The sequence below is a fragment of the Chrysemys picta genome, chromosome 9 (genome assembly GCF_011386835.1).
Source record: "Chrysemys picta bellii isolate R12L10 chromosome 9, ASM1138683v2, whole genome shotgun sequence".
NCBI lineage: Eukaryota > Metazoa > Chordata > Testudines > Emydidae > Chrysemys > Chrysemys picta.
In genome coordinates this window covers 78,829,589-78,849,222 of record NC_088799.1, presented here as the reverse complement: position 1 = coordinate 78,849,222, position 19,634 = coordinate 78,829,589, and the positions used below count along the sequence as shown (strand labels likewise).

Below are 19,634 nucleotides of genomic sequence, written 5' to 3'. Positions count from 1 at the left end.
CCTTGGAGGAAAAAACACAACCCAGGTGCTGGCCATTAGGCAGACTGACTTGCAGAGAACGTCACAAGTGTAAGGTAGGGGGCTGTGTAGCCTTAAAACCTCCCACTCAGAAGGGAGTGGAACAAGGGTCTCTACCCAGAGACAAGTGAGAGCAAGAGTCCTGAAACCTAAGTGGCCACTCCTGGAGTTTCCATATCTACATTTGTAGTTTACCCTGAAACTGACACAGACTAATGCACAGAAATAATTTAACTTCTCAGCAATGTCCTTACCAGGGCCGGCTCCAGGCACCAGGCAACCAAGCACGTGCTTGGGGCGGCACCTGGTAAGGGGCAGCCAATCTTGGGGTGGCGGGGAGCAGCGCGGCGCTTGGCGGGGGGGGGGGTTCCAGCAGCGCGGCGCTCGGCGGGGGGTGTTTGGCGGCGCGGCGCTCAGCGGGGGGTGTTTGGCAGTGCTCTGAGCAAGGGGGGGGCTTCAGGAGTGCAGCGCTGCGTGGGGGGTGGAGGTGTTCGGCGGCGCGGTGCTCCACGGGGGGAAGGGGTGTTCGGCAGCGGGGCGGGGGTGTTGGGCAGTGCAGCGGAGGGGCGGGAGCTGTTCGGCGGCGCAGCGCTCGGCGGCGGTTTCGGCGGCGTGGCACTCCACGGGGGTCGGGGGTGTTTGGCAGCGCAGCGGGGGGTGGGGGCTGTTCGGCGGTGCTCCGCGCGGGGGGGAGGGTCAACAGCGCGGCGCGGGGGGTGTTCAGCAGCGTGGCAGGGGGGCGGGGGCTGTTCGGCGGCGCTCTGCACAGGGGGGTTCAGCAGCGTGGCGGGGGGCGGGGGAGGTGTTCGGCAGCACGGCGGGGGGCAGCGGTTGTTCGGCTAGGGTTACCATATTTCAACAAGCAAAAAAGAGGACAGGAGGAGCCCCGCCCCTGCCCCTCCCACTTCCCGCCCCCCCAGAACCCCCAGCCCTCCCCCCGTTCCTTGTCCCCTGACTGCCCCCTCCTGGGACCCCTGCCCCTAACTGCCCCCCAGGACTCCACTCCCTATCTAAGCCTCCTTGCCTCTTGTCCCCTGACTGCCCCAATCCTTATCCACACCCCCACCCCCAGACAGACCCCTGGGACTCCCACGCCCCATCCAACCACTTCCCACCCCCTGACAGCCCCCCCCCGAACTCCCAACCCATCTAAACCCCTCTGCTCCCTGTCCCCTGACTGCTCCGATCCCTCTCCCCACTCCTGCCCCCTGACAGCTCCCCCCCAGAACTCCCAGCCCCCCACCCCCCCGCTCCTTGTCCCCTGACTGCTCCGATCCCTCTCCCCACTCCTGCCCCCTGACAGCTCCCCCCCAGAACTCCCAGCCCCCCACCCCCCCACTCCTTGTCCCCTAACTGCCCCCTCCTAAGACCCCCCCCAACTGCCCCCCAGGACCCTACCCCCTACCTGTACCCTGACTGCCCAAAACTTTCTCCACTCCCCCCAAAAAGCCCCCCCACCCCCGTTTCTTGACTGCCACCTCCAGAACCTTCCTGCCCCCTGGCCCCCTTACCCTGCTGCTCAGAACAGGGTGTTGGGCTCTGTGCCAGCCGGACACATGGCTGAGCTCCCCAGCACAACAAAACCCGGTCCCTGGCCCTGCACAGGGCTGCGGGACCGGGCTGCAGGAGGAGGAGCTGCTGCCGGCTCAGAATGCAGGGAGGAGGAAGCTGCTCCGGAGTCCAGGCCGGGACTTTCCTGCAGCCCTCCCAGCCACTCGCTCTGCTCTGCCGGGGGAGGGGCGAAATCCCGGACATTGTGAGTGCTTTACAAATTCCCCCCGGACGCTATTTTTAGAACAAAAAGGAGGACATGTCCGGGTAAATCCGGACGAATGGTAACCCTAGTTCGGCGGCGCTCGGCGGGGCAGCAAAAAAGTTAGAGCCGGCCCTGGTCCTTACTACCTTCTTTAATAGTCCCGTGGTCCCACCAATTCTTTCTCAGGCCTTGTCTACACCACATAATTTTGTCAACAAAAGTCAGCTTTTGTCAACAAAATAGTGGAGGTGTACACACTGAAATGCTCCTCCTACTCATGTAACTCCCCTGCTATGCCGACATCATAAAACCATCTCAATGAGAGGCATAGGGCTTATGTTGGTGTAATTAAGGCGACAGTGTCTGCGTAGACATTGCGTTTCTTACATCGGCTGTCATTCTTGTAGATTTCATGTCTGGGAGTGGGAAGGTGAGATCCCGCACCGCTGCTCCCGGATGGGAACACAGAGATGAGAAGCCTCAGGGAGCAGCTGGGCTCCCGGTGGGGAGCTGTGCAGAGCTGAGAGTTCAGGGTCTCAGTTTCCCACACTGCCCCGCTTCAGTCGATGGAAGCGCTCCTGGTGAGGATGTGTTCCACTGACAGAAGGAGGGTAGTGTGGACATCAGCCACCGCAGTAATTAATGCAGTGGCTATAAGTCGACCTAGCATACGTCGATTTAAGATTGTAGCATAGACATAGCCTCAGGCTTCCTGCTTCTGATATAAGGTATTAAAATAAATTAGATTCTTTAGCTATTTGTTCTTCATACTCCATTTTGACCCTTCTAACTTCTCTACTGCTTATTGCCTGCAGTAATTTATGCTCCTGTTTCTTGGCCTCATGAGGGACAGACTTACAGATTTTGAAGGATTTCTGTTTGGTTCAAATAGCCTCTCAAACTTTGGCCTTTTAGCTATACTGGTTTCCTCCATGCTTCCTGGTTCCTTTTTTATCCAGCAGTATACATATCTTCTGAGATTCCATTAGTGTTTTTTCGTAATAGCATCCCAGCCACCTCTAAGGATTTTATTTCACTTTTAGCTTTAGGGCATTTTTGACTAACCTCATTTTATTGATAATTTCTTTTCTAAAGATAGTCTGTGGATTGTGGAAAGCAATGTCGTGTGTCAATATGAGATGTGTTACAGGCATGGTAGTGATCCCAAGTCGTTAGCATGTCAGATTTTTCTAGTGTTAAGATGGTCATGGAGTTTTAATAAAAACTAAGTTAAGGAAGGACAGTCTTCTTTTTGCTGCTGCTCCTATAAGGAATTTATAGGTAAAGAAAGGTAAAGTACACATTTTCCTGGAGGCTTTTTAGGTCCGTAGAGTCAGGCAGAGTTTGCTCAACCACTATACAATTAACAGTAATACATTCTAATGGAGTTGATCATGGCTGACACACGTGTTTCCTATGAATTGACAGGTTTGTTTTAGGTATTTGTTGCAGTCCATGGAGGGGTGTTAGTGACGGGTCTGGTAAGTCCGATGTCAGTGTGTGCTGCTACAGCCGGCTCAGCATCTTTGGCCAGCACCAAGTTCACTTTTACAAACATTCCTGTACCTGTTTCTAGGGTGCCGAGGCCTCCAAGTGCACCAGCTATTAAGTTCACACACATACAGAGAGGGGTGAGTATTGTCCTCATTTTACAGCTACCCCCTAAGGCACAGCGAGGAGAATCGACATGCCTGTGGCACACCCCAGCCCGGGCACAGCTGGCCATGGAACCGAGGCGTCCTGCCACGCTGGGTGTAACTCGCGCTTTCTGCCAGGCTGGGCCCGAGGCACCGGCGCCTGCAACACCTGGAACCCAGGCTCAGCAGGCGCCCTTCGGCCTGTGTGCGGTGCTAGGCCACTCGTGGTGCCTGAGGCGCGACAGCCCAGGAACATCAACCGGGGCGGCCTGGGCCCCCCCGAGAGCTTCCCGCCCAAAGGAGAATCTCCGGGCTCGGCCTCAGGCCCCGAATCCTCCGGGCAACACGCTTCGTTTCCTCAACCAAGATGGCGTCCGGGCGCTTAAGTTGAGGGTCGCCTCTACTAATATGGCGGCCGGGCGCTGCTCTGCTACTCCCGGAAGGAGTTGCGCATAGGCACCGCACACCTTCCTAAGATGGCGGAGGGGATAGCAGAGACGCCACCGCGTCTCCCCGAACTGCTGGAAACAGGCTGGCGGCTCTTGGACGAGGTGGACACCAGTACCGAGCCCTCCTCGGGGGTCCCGGCGGTCCAGGACAAGGTCCGGCGGGGGCTCGACCTCCTGCAGCAGGCAGCCCGCGGCGTAGCGCAGCTCGACCTCTTCAGGTGCGCGGCCGAGCTGCCCTTTCGGGGGGCGGAGGCTTCAGGCTGCGCCCCCCTTTCCCCGGCTCTGCGGCCCCCTCCCCTGGGCAGCCGGCCCCGCCTCGCCCCCCTTTTCCCCGGCTCTGCGGCCCCCTCCCCTGGGCAGCCGGGCCCGCCTCGCCCCCCTTTTCCCCGGCTCTGCGGCCCCCTCCCCTGGGCAGCCGGGCCCGCCTCGCCCCCCTTTTCCCCGGCTCTGCGGCCCCCTCCCCTGGGCAGCCGGGCCCGCCTCGCCCCCCTTTTCCCCGGCTCTGCGGCCCCCTCCCCTGGGCAGCCGGCCCCGGGCTCTGCGGACCCGCCCAACTAATCGGGCTACCTCGGGCCGCGCACTCGGTGGATGAGCCTGCTGTATGCCGCTTGGGCGGTCAGTGTCGGGGCCTGCTGTCGGTCCTGGGAGCGCAGGTGTAGACAGGCCGCGGGTGTTTGAAGCCCCACATCATCGAACCCTTCCCAGATCTTAAAATGCCCCCGAAGGGAAGCAGCTCCCTTACACCGGGCCTCTGGCTGTGGTAGGAACCTGAACTGGTGTCACTAGCAGTGGGAAGGGTTTGCAAAATATCCCTAATAGAGGCAAGAGAGAGAACTCCTGCCGCCACCTCTGTGGCGGTGTAGTGGTTAAATTTTACAGAATTTGACAAAGCATTTCAAAGCATGTCAGAACAGAGTTGGCTTTGTGCAGAATTCTAAGATGTGTATATTTGCTCGACTTCATAAAGTGCAATATTTAAAAAAAAAATGGACAACATTCTTGATAGAGAAGCAAAAAGCTACATACTAGTTTTATACTGCTTTATTTTTCAGAGCCTGACCCCCTCACCATCTCCTTCTCTCCCCCCCCCCCCCCAATGGAGAAACTACCCTGGAATGTAGCCACCACCTTGCAGATGAGGGGCGTTGGCTTTCATAGCCCATCAGTCCTGCAACTTGTTCTGTCAGAGGGATTGCTTCCTAGTGGCATGAAGTGCTCCATCATCTAAGTGCTAAGCATCCTGCATCTATTTTCTTGCTAGTCCTGTTAGCAAGAGATCAAGTTAGAGAATTAAAACTGGCCCCCATCAATCAATGGGCTGGTCTACAACTATTTTAGAAGTATCAGAGGGGTAGCCGTGTTAGTCTTGCATCTGAAGAAGTGAGGTTCTTACCCACGAAAGCTTATGCTCCCAATACTTCTGTTAGTCTCAAAGGTGCCACAGGACCCTCTGTTGCTATTTTAGAAGTGCATAACAATCCATAGAATATGGTGATGCAGAAAGACCTAAACCAGTTGATAAAGAGCATTGTATGTTGTGAGTATTACTGCTCTATCTGGGGCCTTGTCTAGGCTAGGATAAAAGCTATGGTGATATAAAATATTAGCTAACACATTTTAAAAACCCATCTTTTATCCTAGTTTAGACAAGGCTTCAGAGCTTGCACTCCAGGAGCTGTCTTCAGCTGAGGAAATGTTCCATCCATCCCTTCCTTTTGGTCCTCCTCCCATTGCAGAGATGTGGAGATTACAGTTCTTCCTATACATGCCATAGGTGTGAACCCAATAGGGCAGAGGTACAGGAAGATCTTATTTCTCTTTCAGCCAAAATGAAGACCTGGAGGAGATTGCATCAGCTGACCTGAAGTATCTGCTGTTACCTGCTTTGTTGGGAGCCCTCACCATGAAACAGGTCAATCTTAGCAAGCGTCTGGAGCATGTGCAGAGTGCTCGTGCCCACTTCATGGACTTCCTGAAGCTCTGCAAGAACTACCAGATTGGCAAGTTCCACCTTCCACCAACACCAGAGAGTCCTAATGAAAATGAGCCTACAGAGAGTACTTCCGGGGCTAGCCCAGCTGGCACACAGTCCAGTCTGGTGGCCATGGCATCTGGTAGACAGGCAAAAATTGAAAGGTAGATTCTCTCCCTCCCCACCCCCCTTATTAAAGCAGTTGCAGATACAAAATTAGGGGTGGAAAAGTAGAATATTTCATAGTACAAAATGTACAGTATGATATAAGAATGACGAATATAAAATGGTAAAGAGAATAGCTTGAATTGTAATTAAAGTGAAAAAACAGTTTTTCATCATTCATTTATTAAATAACATGCTTTCTAGTTTTCAAGATATTCACCATGGGTATCATTTCATGCTATTAAGTTCTCCCTGGGCAGGAGAGCCCTTGATTTACTATAGCATTCATTAATAGGCATGTTGATTACAACTTCTGTTTAGTAGTTGTAATCACTCGGGTAACTAAGACCCCATCTTGCACAGAGAGGGACCATTTGTGCAGTATTTACCAGATTGGAGCCTAAAGTTGTAAATGAGAGGAAAAGAAATATTACCAGAGCCTCTATTTCAGGGGTGGCCAAACTTACTGACCCACCGAGCTGCATACAAACGCATGGTCCCAGCCCCAAAGAGTTCATATTCTAAGAGACATGGATTTGGGATGGTAATCTCTAAGGTGCCACAAGTACTCCTGTTTTTCTTTTTAAAATACAGTAGTATCATTTCACTGATCCAATTGTCTCCAAAGCCTTTTTACTGTGAGAGGAAAAACACCATACACTTATCAAAGTCCTCAGTACTGCTACCTCTTTTTCAGCATCAGCTTTAGTACAACAATTTAAACAATACCTATTTTTCAAATTGTATAATAAGATATAATGTACATATAAGGTCACTTCTTGCTGTGAGACCAAGGTTGTTGGCAACAATATGTATATTGGGGGAAAAGGCAACCTCTTCTCCGTAGATTCTGTTCAAGGGCAAGCTGCAGTCTGTTCTCTGATCTGGGAAGTTGGCTTGATGTCAGCAGTGAGGAATCACGTTGACTTTGATAAAGACCAGCATAGTTCACACAGACTGGGCAAGATTTTATGTGGATTCACCAATACACCTCAGTCCAGATGAATGGCACCTCCTCCTTATATTCCAGGCCTGCATGTTCCCGCCACCTCTTCCCCCTCACCCTCTATCACCCCAAGTGCATGGAGGCCCTCAAAAGTAACTGGTAGGAATGTGGTAGAATTCTAGAGTCTGGGGAGTAGTAATAAAATGTGTGGTGTCCTTGGAGTAACTTATTTGAAGAGCATTGTCCTACTTCAAAGTATAAAGGTTGGCTAGGATGGGGTCACTTCCCTTGTACTGCTCCAGGAGGGAAGTTGGAGGTCTGGTCCTTCTGTTTCTTAACGTTATGCTTGTCCAGCCCCTCAGTATTGAATTTAGTAAGAGATTCTCCTGAATGATCTGCCCTTCCAACCCCCTTAGTTTCCCTCTCCTTGGTTCTTAATGTTTTATTCTGAGGACCCCAGAAATGATTCCCTAGCTGAGTTTGTTAATCACTGAAACTGGGCCTAAGGGACTAGCCTTAGAAGCATATTTGATTTAAATAATAATCCCATAAAATAATAAAACAGCTCCCTGTTTTCTAATTCAGGTGTCCTTTTGCACTTTGAACTCAAGGATTCAGACTTTGAAGCCCAGATCTCTGTCTAGCTAGGAATTACTGCATCCTATAGGATCCCCTCTGATATCTTTATTTCCTAAGAAGGGCCTAATTAGCTCTCATGTTGGTGGTCTCTCAGCAGGGGCACTAAAGATTTTAGGCCAGGAAGTTCGAGTGCCCCTTTCCTTCAGATGATCCCTCCATTAGGACTATTGGTTGTGTTGTGTGGGGGAAACTCATTGCCTCTGCCCATGCGCTATCTATTCTATGCATAGGTGGCTTTAGCGCAGCTTCTACCGTAACAAAATTTACTTGAGAAAAACCAAATGACTGGAATATTTTATGCACCATGGGTGGTTTTTTTTCTGTTTGGTTTTTCCACCAGGTACCCATAGTGGCTATTGTTGGAGAAGCTCCTGGGTGTTAAGTACTTCCTGATTTGCAGTTATTCACACATCCTGTCAGCATGACTTTTCTCTTTAAAGAGCTAATTTCTTGAAGATGGCACTGTACCCACTTTAAAATTGTATCTCTGGTTTTCGTTAATGGTCAGCAGGCTTCTTGGCATCTCAGCCAGCCTCTTGTTTGAAATATATCGTATTCAACAGCAAAGTGGAGATACCTGCAGCCAAGGTCTGTTCTTACCCACACTGCAGCAATGAGCCATCAAAAACTGCCCTCTTGTATATTTTTTTTGAGTTCCAAAAATTGTATTAGGCACCTCACAAAGACAGGTGAAGATCCTGTGCTTGCTCCAAAGAGCATATAATCTAAACTTGATCTGACATGTCAAAGAAGGATCATAACCAGTCAAAGTGAAGGGGAGAGGAAAGGGAGACTGTAGCAGATTTCCCTCTTGCATTATGCTATATGTATGTGACTGTTTATATATTCTCAGTAGCCTCACAGGGGAAAGAGAAGGCCTTTAGTCAAGAAGATAAATCCACCTGTTGGATGCTGATTAGTATGGGAAGAGTGTCCCTTGTACTCCATGTTAGGGTTCTCAAACTGTAGTTTGTGTGGCACTTTGCTGATGGTCTCCAGAGAGTGGGCTGGCCATAAGGTGCTGACTTGTATTGAAATATATTACTTTACTTTTCCCTGTAAGCTGCTGCTGTAGTTCTGTTGGGATGTGTTCTAATTCTGAACTTCAGAGCTACTTGTTCCAAAAGGTAATTTCTCTAACAAAGTGTGATCCACCCTATGACAACATCCTGAACTCTCTTTGCTGTACAGTCAGCTGTGTCAAGTACCATCTGTTAAAAAGTTGTTTGAAAGAGGCTCCTTAAATGGTCCTATCTCTCTCTCCCTGAGGCAGATATAAGCAGAAGAAGGAAGTGGAGAATAGGTTGGCCTCCATGAAAGCTTTTGTGGAGAGTGGCCAGGCGGAGGAGGAACAGATACGGGAATTCTACGTGCTGCAAATCCAGAAGTGGATCACAACAAGCCTGGACGAAATTGAGAGCATTGACCAGGAAATAGTGATTTTGAGAGGAAGGAATGCACTAAAACAGGTATGAGATTTGGGATATGTCATGGGGTGTGGGGCTTGTAGGTTTTGTGTACAACAGGGGTTGATGACGGACATTGGTGAGCCTGAAACAAAATGAAAGATTATCAGATGGTTTCAATGGCAGAGCTTAGTGTACTTTCATATGTGAAGTCATGGGTTAAAATCCTACATAGATCACAAGTGAAATGAATGGAGGGGTCTCTGTTTAATGCCTAATGGATATTTGTCTGTATTAACAAACCAGGCCCAAATTTGGCATGACCTTTTCTAGTTGTGGGCAGTCAAGGCTTGAAACAGCAGAGTATTGCACATCAGACTAGAGGTACTTTAAAGACTGCTGGAGCAGGTTTGCCCTACACTATGGCAGATTGTCAGTCCCTCACTCTTAAAATAATAAATCTGCCACAGTTAAAATAATAATCCAGTGATCTTTTAAGCATGCAGTCTTGGCTTTCAGAATGTCCAGGTGCCACCTGAAAGGAGTGACCCTGTTGAACAGTAAAAGCCCCTTCAGCAAATGCGACATTTGTATCATACAGACTAATGCTGTTTTCAAGAGTTCAAGCTTTGTGCTCTTCACTTAAAATGTCTACTGGTTAGAACTAGAAACACATTAAATGGATATTGCATAAAATATTCCAGCTTTATTTGGGACATAAACTTGTTTTGTGCACTTCAGTGACCTGTCCCTGTAGCACTGTCAACTGGGGTGACAGCGCTCTGCTCAGCTGCAGTGCTCTGAGGTGGTAGAATTACTGCTCGTGATAGGATTTACTGAGTGGCAGATGTGCCATGTTTGGTCTCTGGGAGAAATAACTGTTCTTGTTTCTTTCCTCCAGGTTAGTCTAGCTCAACTGCAGCTGCCTCATGTTTTATCAGCTTCTTGCTTTCACCCAGGACGGGAGTGCCTGAGGCACAGGGAAGTGACGTCACATGCTGAAGCTCACCTAGGAAGTTTATGGCGTAGCATGGGTTAAGGCCGGAACTTGTCAGACTCATGGTATGTCTACAATGCAGCTGGCATGTGATTCCCAGCACCAGTAGATAAGTGCACTTGGTCTGCTCGAGCAAGTATGCTAAAAACAGCAGTGTGGTCATTGCGGGGCGTATGGTGGCTCAGGCTAGCCATCTGAATTTCGACCCAGGGGATAAGGCAGTCTTGGACTCAGGCAGGAATCCCGAGCTGCTGCCTGTGCCACAACATCCATCCTGCTGTTTTTAGCACACTATCCCAAACAGAGCTAGCACAAGTCTGTCTCTCCTCGCTGGGAATCACACCTCCCAGCTGCAGTGTAGACGTACCCTCAGTACATTTCTCTGACTGCAGAGGTGGCGGTTTTCTCATGCTCTGCACTTGAGGACGTGGAGGGGGATGCAGGGGAGGTTATTCTGAAAGTAAATTTTTTTGCTTTTTGTTTCCTATCTCAAGGCTTCAGCACCTCCTCAGACTTCTCAGCGTCCCAGGACTGCAATGAAACCTTTCATTCTCACCCGAGACGCCATGCAGGCTAAGTATGTTGCACCATAATAACATTAGATGCAATCTCTCTCATACGGCTCCATTTTCCTGGAAGTAGTGAGCACAGCGCTGCTTGGAATGTGTTTACAAAAGGCTAAGCTGGGCTCAGGACATTCTTCCACGTCTAAAGGAAAAATTTCTTCAAGACCTCCACCACGTCAGGATGGCTTTTATTGTATGTGGTGGGGTGGGAGCCTGTAAGATACCTCCTTCCACTTTTCCTTTTCTTATTTCCCCTCTACCAGCATGCTCCAATATGCTGTCCTAGCATCTCTGTGGAGTGCACTGATCCAAGAGTACCACCATATCTATGCTCTGTTTTCTTTATATTTGGTTAACTGGGAGGAGTTCTCAGCTGGCAAGGCTTCCTTTGCCCCTCTCTGAGCCCTCAATGTGTCATAGCAGCATCACTGTTGCTACTCAAGCAGAGTGTCTCTTAGCACTTCCTTTACCAATCTAGGGCTTAAAACAGAGCCAAGAAAGGAAAGATGGTTGGTGGCTAGTAGGCAGTCTGAGTTGGCCCACTATGCTGCCCTTTGCTTCACCTTTGTCACAGTTCCCTTTTCGTCCTGTGTTTAAAGGAAATTTTACTCCTGCAAACCTTGAGATTTTGGATCTATCCCTAGGAGTGAGGTGCATGTTTGAGCTCAAAGGATCTGGGTAACTCTGTTGTAGTTTGTCAATGTCAGTCTCTAATGTGAAGTGTCAGTGTGTTCGAGCCAGTGAAAGCTGTGACTTCAGAAGCAGTCTGTCCATCAGTCTAATGGCAAACTCAGGAAAAGACAGTCATATAGCCAAAATAAATTAACCTTGATAGTGAAGCATAAGATGTTATCTACTAGAGAGGTCTGCTGTGTTTCTTGAGAAACACATATAACTCCTTAATTCTAGCTGTTAACAGGAAGTGCACTGAATGGAGTCAGGATTTTATATTTGTATACCTACCACTTAATTGTATCGGAAGGAGTATGGTTGCCAGGTCTTTTGTCACCATCCTGTGCCTAAGCTTTTTGCTATGTTCACAGTACGGCCTTTGTTGGGATCTTAGAAATGTGTTTATTTTGCTAAGTAAAGGACTGGATTCTGAGCTTGGTTCCTAGTTGCTTGGTGTTCTACAGCAAGCATGTATCTAGGGGTGTCGTCCATCCTTATCCTTTGGGGTGAATGGATGCTGCCTCAAGGGTCCTATGAACTGAGCAGGTCTCTGCCTTTTAGACTTCTGGGATGGTCTCTGTGGATGTAAGGTTACTGGAGAGCAAATTGTTGTAGGCTTGAACTCTCTGTAAATACACTAGTTCCAGTACAAACCATGTTTATGTCCCGCACAGCATTACAGGATAAAGGTAAGGTGTCCCAAAGTAGGTATATGTATCATAACACATATTAGACGTTCCTAGCCATTAGTGACTTGAACTGCAACTGCTGAGAACCCCAAATCCTCAGAGAAGGTGTTGATTGCAACTACTTGTGCAGAATAACAGCATATATCCAGAGTTCACAAGTGTGTGTGTGGATTAAGCCATAGTGGCAGACTCCAGAATAGAAGTAGCTCTCTCCCAGAAGATGGCAAAGTGCAGTATGCAACCAGTTTGCTGTTTCCCTATCCTTTTTGATAAAGAACCCCACAAGGTCACATTACAGGCTTTGGGACAGAACAAGACAGGAAATTGAGGAAGAGACGTTTCTAGACTTATAGCAATATTACTGTAATGTCCAATTTGAGGGGGAAAATTAAAAAATTTTAATTACAAATCAGGAGGGTTCATTTAAACAGGCAGACTAAGGACTCTCTTGAATGGGAGGTGAGAATGTGCTTGATAAGTTGGGGCTCCCCTGGAAAGACTGTCGTCTTGGTGTGTTGTGAGTACCTGCGATATGAGGCCGCAACAGGAGGATTAACTTGACATAGAATGTGCACTGTGTATGTAGCTTTGTTAACTATCTATTTCTTCCTGCAGGGTGTTAGGAGCTGGCTATCCTAGCCTGGCAACTATGACAGTAAATGATTGGTACGAACAACGCTGTAAACAGGGCATCATGCCCGATAAAGGCAAACCCCAGACAACAGCAGGTATGGAGCAGTAAGGAATATGTAAATGGGAGTGCTAATGATCCTAGGAATCACAAACCAGTGTGCATTATTGCAGTGTCAGGAAAATTGGTTGAAACAATTGTAAAACAACCAGATAAACATAATACGATGGAGACAAGCTGAAACATCTTTTGTAAAGGAAAAATCTGATTCTAATTTACTAGTGTTCAGTGAGCTTGTTAACAAAATAGGAACAGACATGCTTTTTGAAAATCCAAATACGCTGTAATCTGTTGTCCTTCAAAGTCTGTCACAAGAGGCTATTAAGAAAACTAACTAAGAGGCAGTAGGGTGACAGGCAAAGTATTGTCATGGCTCTGAAACTGGCTGAAACAGAAAACAAAAGGAGGGGGGGAAAAAAACAGTGAAGAATGCAGGGAACTTCAGAGGGACCCAACAAACCTAGCTGAATAAGCAACACGATGGCAGATGAGTGGGAAATGTAAGCTAGTGTACCTCAGAAGGAATCATTTGAACTCATCATGCATAGAACTGGGTTCTTAATTAACTGGAACCACTCAGGAAAGGTATTTGAGTGTCACTGCAGACATCTCAATGAAAACACCTATTCAATATGCAGCAGCAGCCCAAAAAGCAAACAGTGTTAGGATGTATAAAGAGTTGGATGGAGAATAATACTGAAAACATATTGCCGTAATATAAATCAGGGCACACCTTCTCTTAGATCAGAACTGAACGCACTTATTCTATCTTTTTTGAGATGGGCTGACCAGAAATCGAAGGGTTTTTATATGGGCAACAAAAGTGATGAAAGGTTTTGGAGAGACTTCTATTTGAAGAGGTACACAGTGCAGTTTAGAGAAGAGAGAAATAAAAGGGGATATGATAGTTACTTAAAAACAAAACCCAAGATACAAAGAAAGTAAAGGGTACACAAAGGGTAAATGGGAGGACCCATTCTCAGAATACAAAAACAGGGAACGCTTAATGAAAGTGAAAGGTAGTCCCAGTCCCAAAGAACTTATCTGTAAATTGGTGAAATGACTAGCACCATGGGGCCCTGGACTGTAGGCACTACTGTAAATGAATTATAAAGTAATATACTAAACTGCCAATGACTTTTTTTTTTTTAAACATTAACTACTGGAACTCACTGCCACATCGTCTCTGAAGTAAGAGCCTAACAGGCTTAAAAAAAGGATTAGACACTTATGAATGAGTGTATCCACAGTTATATTTGAGTAGAAGAACAGAAAGGAGGATATAAGTATCAGGGGTAGCCGTGTTAGTCTGTATCTACAAAAACAACAAGGAGTCTGGTGGCACCTTAAAGACTAACAGATTTATTTGGGCATAAGCTTTCGTGGATAAAAAACTCACTTCCTCGGATGCATAGAGTGAAAGTTACAGATGCAGGCATTATATACTGACACATGGAGAGCAGGGAGTTACTTCACAAGTGGAGAACCAGTGTTGACAGGGCCAATTCAATCTGGGTGGATGTAGTCCACTCCCAATAATAGATGAGGAGGTGTCAATTCCAGGAGAGGAAAAGCTGCTTCTGTAATGAGCCAGCCACTCCCAGTCCCTATTCAAGCCCAGATTAATGGTGGTAAATTTGCAAATGAATTTTAGTTCTGCTGTTTCTCTTTGAAGTCTGTTTCTGAAGTTTTTTTTGTTCAAGGATAGTGACTTTTAAATCTGTAATAGAATGACCAGGGAGATTGAAGTGTTCACTTACTGGCTTATGTATGTTACCATTCCTGATGTCCAATTTGTGTCCATTTATTCTTTTGCGGAGGGACTGTCTGGTTTGGCCAGTGTACATGGCAGAGGGGCATTGCTGGCACATGATGGCATATATAACATTAGTGGATGTGCAGGTGAATGAGCCCTTGATGGTGTGGCTGATGTGGTTGGGTCCTCTGATGGTGTCGCCAGAGTAGATATGGGGACAGAGTATGCAACGAGGTTTGCTACAGGGATTGGTTCCTGGGTTGGTGTTTCTGTGGTGTGGTGTGTAGTTGCTGGTGAGTATTTGCTTCAGGTTGGGGGGTTGTCTGTAAGCGAGGACTGGCCTGCCTCCCAAGGTCTGTGAGAGTGAAGGATCATTTTCCAGGATAGGTTGTAGATCGTGGATAATGCGCTGGAGAGGTTTTAGCTGGGGGCTGTATGTGATGGCCAGTGGTGTTCTGTTATTGTCCTTGTTGGGCCTGTCCTGTAGTAGGTGATTTCTGGGTACCCGTCTTGCTCTGTCAATCTGTTTCCTCACTTCCCCAGGTGGGTATTGTAGTTTTACGAATGCTTAATGAAGATCTTGTAGGTGTTTGCCTCTGTCTGAGGGGTTGGAGCAAATTCGGTTGTATCTTAGGGCTTGGCTGTAGACAATGGATCGTGTGATGTCTTGGATGGAAGCTGGAGGCATGTAGGTACGTATAGTGGTGTGACAATGCGGTTCTGGCGGAACCCAACTGAGAGTGCCAACTCAGGACAAATTGCTCAAATAGGGCAGTTACAACCCAAGGCTGGGGTTTTTCCACCTCTAAGGCAAACCAAACCAGCCAGACTAAGACTTCGGTCTCCCCCACTGGCTAACCGCAAGTCTCACAAGCAATCTCCTTAGACACTCCAGTTTCCCAGTATTACCACCAGTGCCACACGTTATGGGGACAAATAGTTATAAAAACCAATACCCCAGTAAAAGAAAAAGGTTCTCCTGATCCCAAAGGACCAAGCCCCAGACCCAGGTCAATGTACAAGTCAGACCTTACCCACAAATCACGCTACTGCCAATCCTTTAGAATCTAAAATCTAAAGGTTTATTCATAAAAGGAAAAAGATAGAGATGAGAGTTAGAATTGGTTAAATGGAATCAATTACATACAGTAATGGCAAAGTTCTTGGTTCAGGCTTGCAGCAGCGATGGAATAAACTGCAGGTTCAAATCAAGTCTCTGGAATACATCCCCAGCTGGGATGGGTCCTCAGTCCTTTGTTCAAAGCTTCAGCTTGTAGCAGAGTTCCTCCAGAGGTAAGAAGCAGGATTGAAGACAAGATGGAAATCAGGCATCAGCCTTATATAGTCTTTTCCAGGTGTAAGAACACCTCTTTGTTCTTAAATTACAGCAACATGGAGTCTGGAGTCACATGGGCCAGTCCCTGCATACTTTGCTGAGGTACAAGGCGTATCTGCCTTCTCTCAATGGGTCCATTGTATAGCTGATGGTCCTTAATGGGCCATCAAGCAGGCTAGGCAGAGCTAATCTCAGCTTGTCTGGGATGTCACCCAGAAGCATAGCATAAGTTTGCCATACAGACAGTATAGAGCCAATATTCATAACTTCGACTACAAAACTGATACACACATATAGACAGCATAATCATAACCAGTAAACCATAACCTTGTCCTAGACACCCCATTTGACCCCCTTTATACAAGATTTGGGTGCCACTACAGGACTTTGGTTGCAACAATGATCTATATGGTCCCAGTTTATGTCAATAACGTCACAAGTGGTCAGTAGGTTTCTGGCATAGGGTGGTGTTTATGTGACCATCACTTATTTGCACTGTAGTATCCAGGAAGTGGATCTCTTGTGTGGACTGGTCCAGGCTGAGGTTGATAGTGGGGTGGAAATTGTTGAAGTCCAGGTGGAATTCTTCAAGGGCCTCCTTTCCGTGGGTCCATATGATGAAGATGTCATCAATGTAGCGCAAGTAGAGGAGGGGCACTAGGGGACGAGAGCTGAGGAAGCGTTGTTCTAAGTGAGCCATAAAAATGTTGGCATACTGTGGGGCCATGCGGGTACCCATAGCAGTGCCACTGACTTGAAGGTATAAGTTGTCTCCAAATCTGAAGTGGTTGTGGGTGAGGACAAAGTCACAAAGCTCAGCCACCAGGCGTGCTGTGGCCTCATCAGGGATACTGTTCCTGACAGCTTGTAGTCCATCCTCATGTGGAATATTGGTGTAAAGTGCTTTTACATCCATGGTGTCCAGGATGGTGTTTTCAGGAAGAACACCAGGATATAAGCCTTTGTGCTTCAGGGCATAAGTCAACCATTAACTGAGGCGGGTTAGAAAGACACTTTCCCTATGGGTGTGTTTGTTTCATAATTAGCCACTGTGGACTTTCTTGCACCTTTCTCTGAAACAGACAGGCTACCAGTCTAGATAAACCATTAGGATGATCCCATATGGCAAGTCCTTTGTTCTTAAAGATCATATTCCAAGAGATATCGCTACAGAGAACTTGACTGGTGATTCTCATTTGTTTCCATTTCACTGTGTGGTAGCTTACTCTTTTTCTTGACCATCAGCAGATCTTTCTGAAGAGGAGCTGCAGAAAGAGCAGCAGGAGAAGAAGGTGGAAGAGGATGATGAGGAAACTCTACAGAAAACTCGAGCCTGGGAGGACTGGAAAGACACACACCCAAGGGGATTTGGCAACCGAAAGAACATGGGCTGACTGTCGAAGGGTTGAGTAGAGCAGGAGAGTCTCAACTGAGTGCACTCCATTATATAGCAGGAGTATATAGCTGTACATATGCAGGGTGGTCCTTGGTTTCTGCTGGGGGCTCACCTGTGGAAGGGGAGTGAACAGGACAGTTTGTCTTGATTTACATTAAATATCAGAGAGTGCACTTGTCATGGAGTGATGGTGATGTGGCAAAGCTTCATCAAGTGGGGGGCCCTTTACTTGAGGGATCAGAGCAAAACTTCCCTGATCCTCCTAATCAGAGGGAGGAGTTAAGCAGAAAGTCTATTAATTTGAAAGTGGCTCTTTGTATTGTTGATGGCTGTATTTATTTTTCTCTATTTTTAAAAGAATAAATTTCCTTGTGCTGCTTAATCCGTCACGTAAAGTCTCTTGCTCCTGGCCCCATTCTCTACCCGTGTTTCTTTATCATGCTGGTGTACCCTTCCGAGGCCGTGGACAGTATGGGAAGTGAGAGTTTAGACAACAATTTGTAGGAGCAAGTTATCAGTTGAGGCTCTGAAGGGGGAGTTCATAAACATATGATTCATCTTTTGTGAAGGACTGTAGTTACAAAGAGGGCCTCCTGTGCAACCAGGAAGTGATGAAGCTGCTTCCAGTGTCGGACATCTTTATTCTTCCCCAGGTGGCTCACAGAAATGCTGTCTTTCTGTGTAAAACAGGCAAGATGTCTCAAGGACACTGGCTTTAAATGATGGTAAAAGACCCAATACCACTGCCACAGTAGGGATGTCGGTCTCCAGCACTGCTGCAATCTCCATTTAAATTCAAAATGGAGACTTTGTGTGGCTATAACACTTCTCTAGAGAATACAAAAGAGCTGCCTGTGTCTTGAGACCCACTTCTGACCGATAACTGAAATAAATGTAAATATCAAGGGGAGACCAGAACTACTTATGGGGCTGCCAGGGGCTAGAATTAAGAAATGAGGTGATATTAAATGGAAATTCTAGGCCGTTCATTGAGACAAGCTGTGTGGTGGAGGCCTCCTTGTTTGGATTGTTTAAAGCTAGTTTAGATAGAATACATAATGTAAAAAAAAAATGCTTTAGGGAATAATAATCCTGTACTGGCTGAGAAGAGGGGATAGACTAGGTAACATAACTGCTGTGTCACATTTGGCATGGAGTTGCAACTGCAATAGTGACTTTACTGGGTAGGGAATCTAAAAAGAGAAATTGCTTGCCAGCAGCTCTGCACTATACTGCCCCCTCGCAGGTTTGTCAGGGATCAGTAATGGTTTCTGAACCTGCTCTATAACTGTTCTGCTATTGAAAGCCTTGTTACAACTATTTGGCTTAACAATGTTGGCTAAATTTCTTGTCTGCTAACACGGTCAGTCCTGCGTACAGAGCAGGCATTAGGTATTTGCCACCTCTGATTTCCAAGGTTCAGCTTGGAATTTCCACCCACAGCCCAATTAATTTCCTGTGTCTGATTACCTTTTTGGGAATGAAGTCTGGCTTTTAAAAAGGCTTAGTGCTCATTCTTTATATCTAGTAGTTGGTACCAAAAGTAGCTAGAGTTCTGGTCCTGCTTGGCAGAGTCCTGGGTGGAGAGAGGCTCAGTACTGAGTACTGAAATTCACTCTTACAAAAGCAATTTTTTTAGGAGGGAAGATTCTCCATGCTGCTGCTGTCAATGTGGTCAGTGCTGCACCTGGACTTCCCTTATCTCTACACTCAATACAGGAGGCTCTGTACTGTTTTGGCTGACCTAAAAACTCAGAATGGGATCCTAAGAACTTTTTTTAATGAGAAAGTAACCCTGTGCATGGACAAACCCAGTTTGCCAGAGTTGCATATTTGTGTCTTGGAGTCTTTGCTGCAAGCATGTGGCCCATGCACACAATGAAATTGTTTTGGTCATAGTGTTTGTTGGAGCTGTATCTGCTCTCTAGGTGTCCTCCAGCACCAGGGCATAAAGGATGGAGGAAGCCCAATTGTTCCTTAATTCTTTCTTGCTGCAGCAAGATGGAACCCTTGCAGTGTTTGCTTCTCTGTGACTCTATTGTAGTTAGTGTTAGTTTAGTTGGGTTTAGAAAAAAGGGGTTGTACCCATGTTACCAGTACTAATTAGGCCTTTGGTCAGCAGTTGAGACATTGAAACTATCTACTTCCCCTACCCTAGGCAGAAGGGATGCAGGAGTGCCCTAGCACACCAGAAAGGGTAGCCTCACCATCTTCTCCATTAGGACACAGTAGAGACTTATCTCCTGCTCATCCCACATCCCCTCCATTGGGTCTTTCCCTGACTTCCCAGTGTGGAGCTGAGACTGCTCTTAAAACAGGAGATGGCATGTATCTCACAGGGAGCAAGTCCCTGGCACCCTCCTCATTGTCCATCAGTCCAGTATCCATATGCTTGAGTCATGGTCCTGAGCTAGGCAGCCACATACTTGCAAGCCAACATCCTTTCCCCCTCTTTTAGGGTTAAATCCTCTTATCCTAAAAGGCAGTATAGATTTCCCAGCCAGGTCAGTTAGTGCAACTATAGCTCCTAGAGAGAGAGGCAA

General features: G+C 47.3%; 1 protein-coding gene across 3 annotated transcripts; it reads left to right on the top strand.

Moving 5' to 3' along the window:
* The first annotated feature begins 3,547 nt into the window (after positions 1-3,547).
* IGBP1 (immunoglobulin binding protein 1) lies at positions 3,548-17,473 on the top strand. Of its 3 annotated transcripts, none has more exons than XM_008166516.4 (6): positions 3,548-4,078; positions 5,685-5,996; positions 8,856-9,051; positions 10,480-10,562; positions 12,528-12,640; positions 16,944-17,473. In XM_008166516.4, the coding sequence occupies exons 1-6, from the start codon at positions 3,888-3,890 to the stop codon at positions 17,087-17,089; spliced, it is 1,041 nt and encodes a 346-aa protein (XP_008164738.1). In that variant the 5' UTR covers positions 3,548-3,887; the 3' UTR covers positions 17,090-17,473. The 3 variants fall into 3 exon arrangements, with proteins under 3 accessions (XP_008164738.1, XP_008164737.1, XP_065412624.1); XM_008166515.4 differs by having other exon boundaries at positions 16,941-17,473; XM_065556552.1 differs by lacking the exons at positions 10,480-10,562; positions 12,528-12,640; positions 16,944-17,473 and adding an exon at positions 9,890-10,146 and having other exon boundaries at positions 3,848-4,078.
* Positions 17,474-19,634: the final 2,161 nt, after the last annotated feature.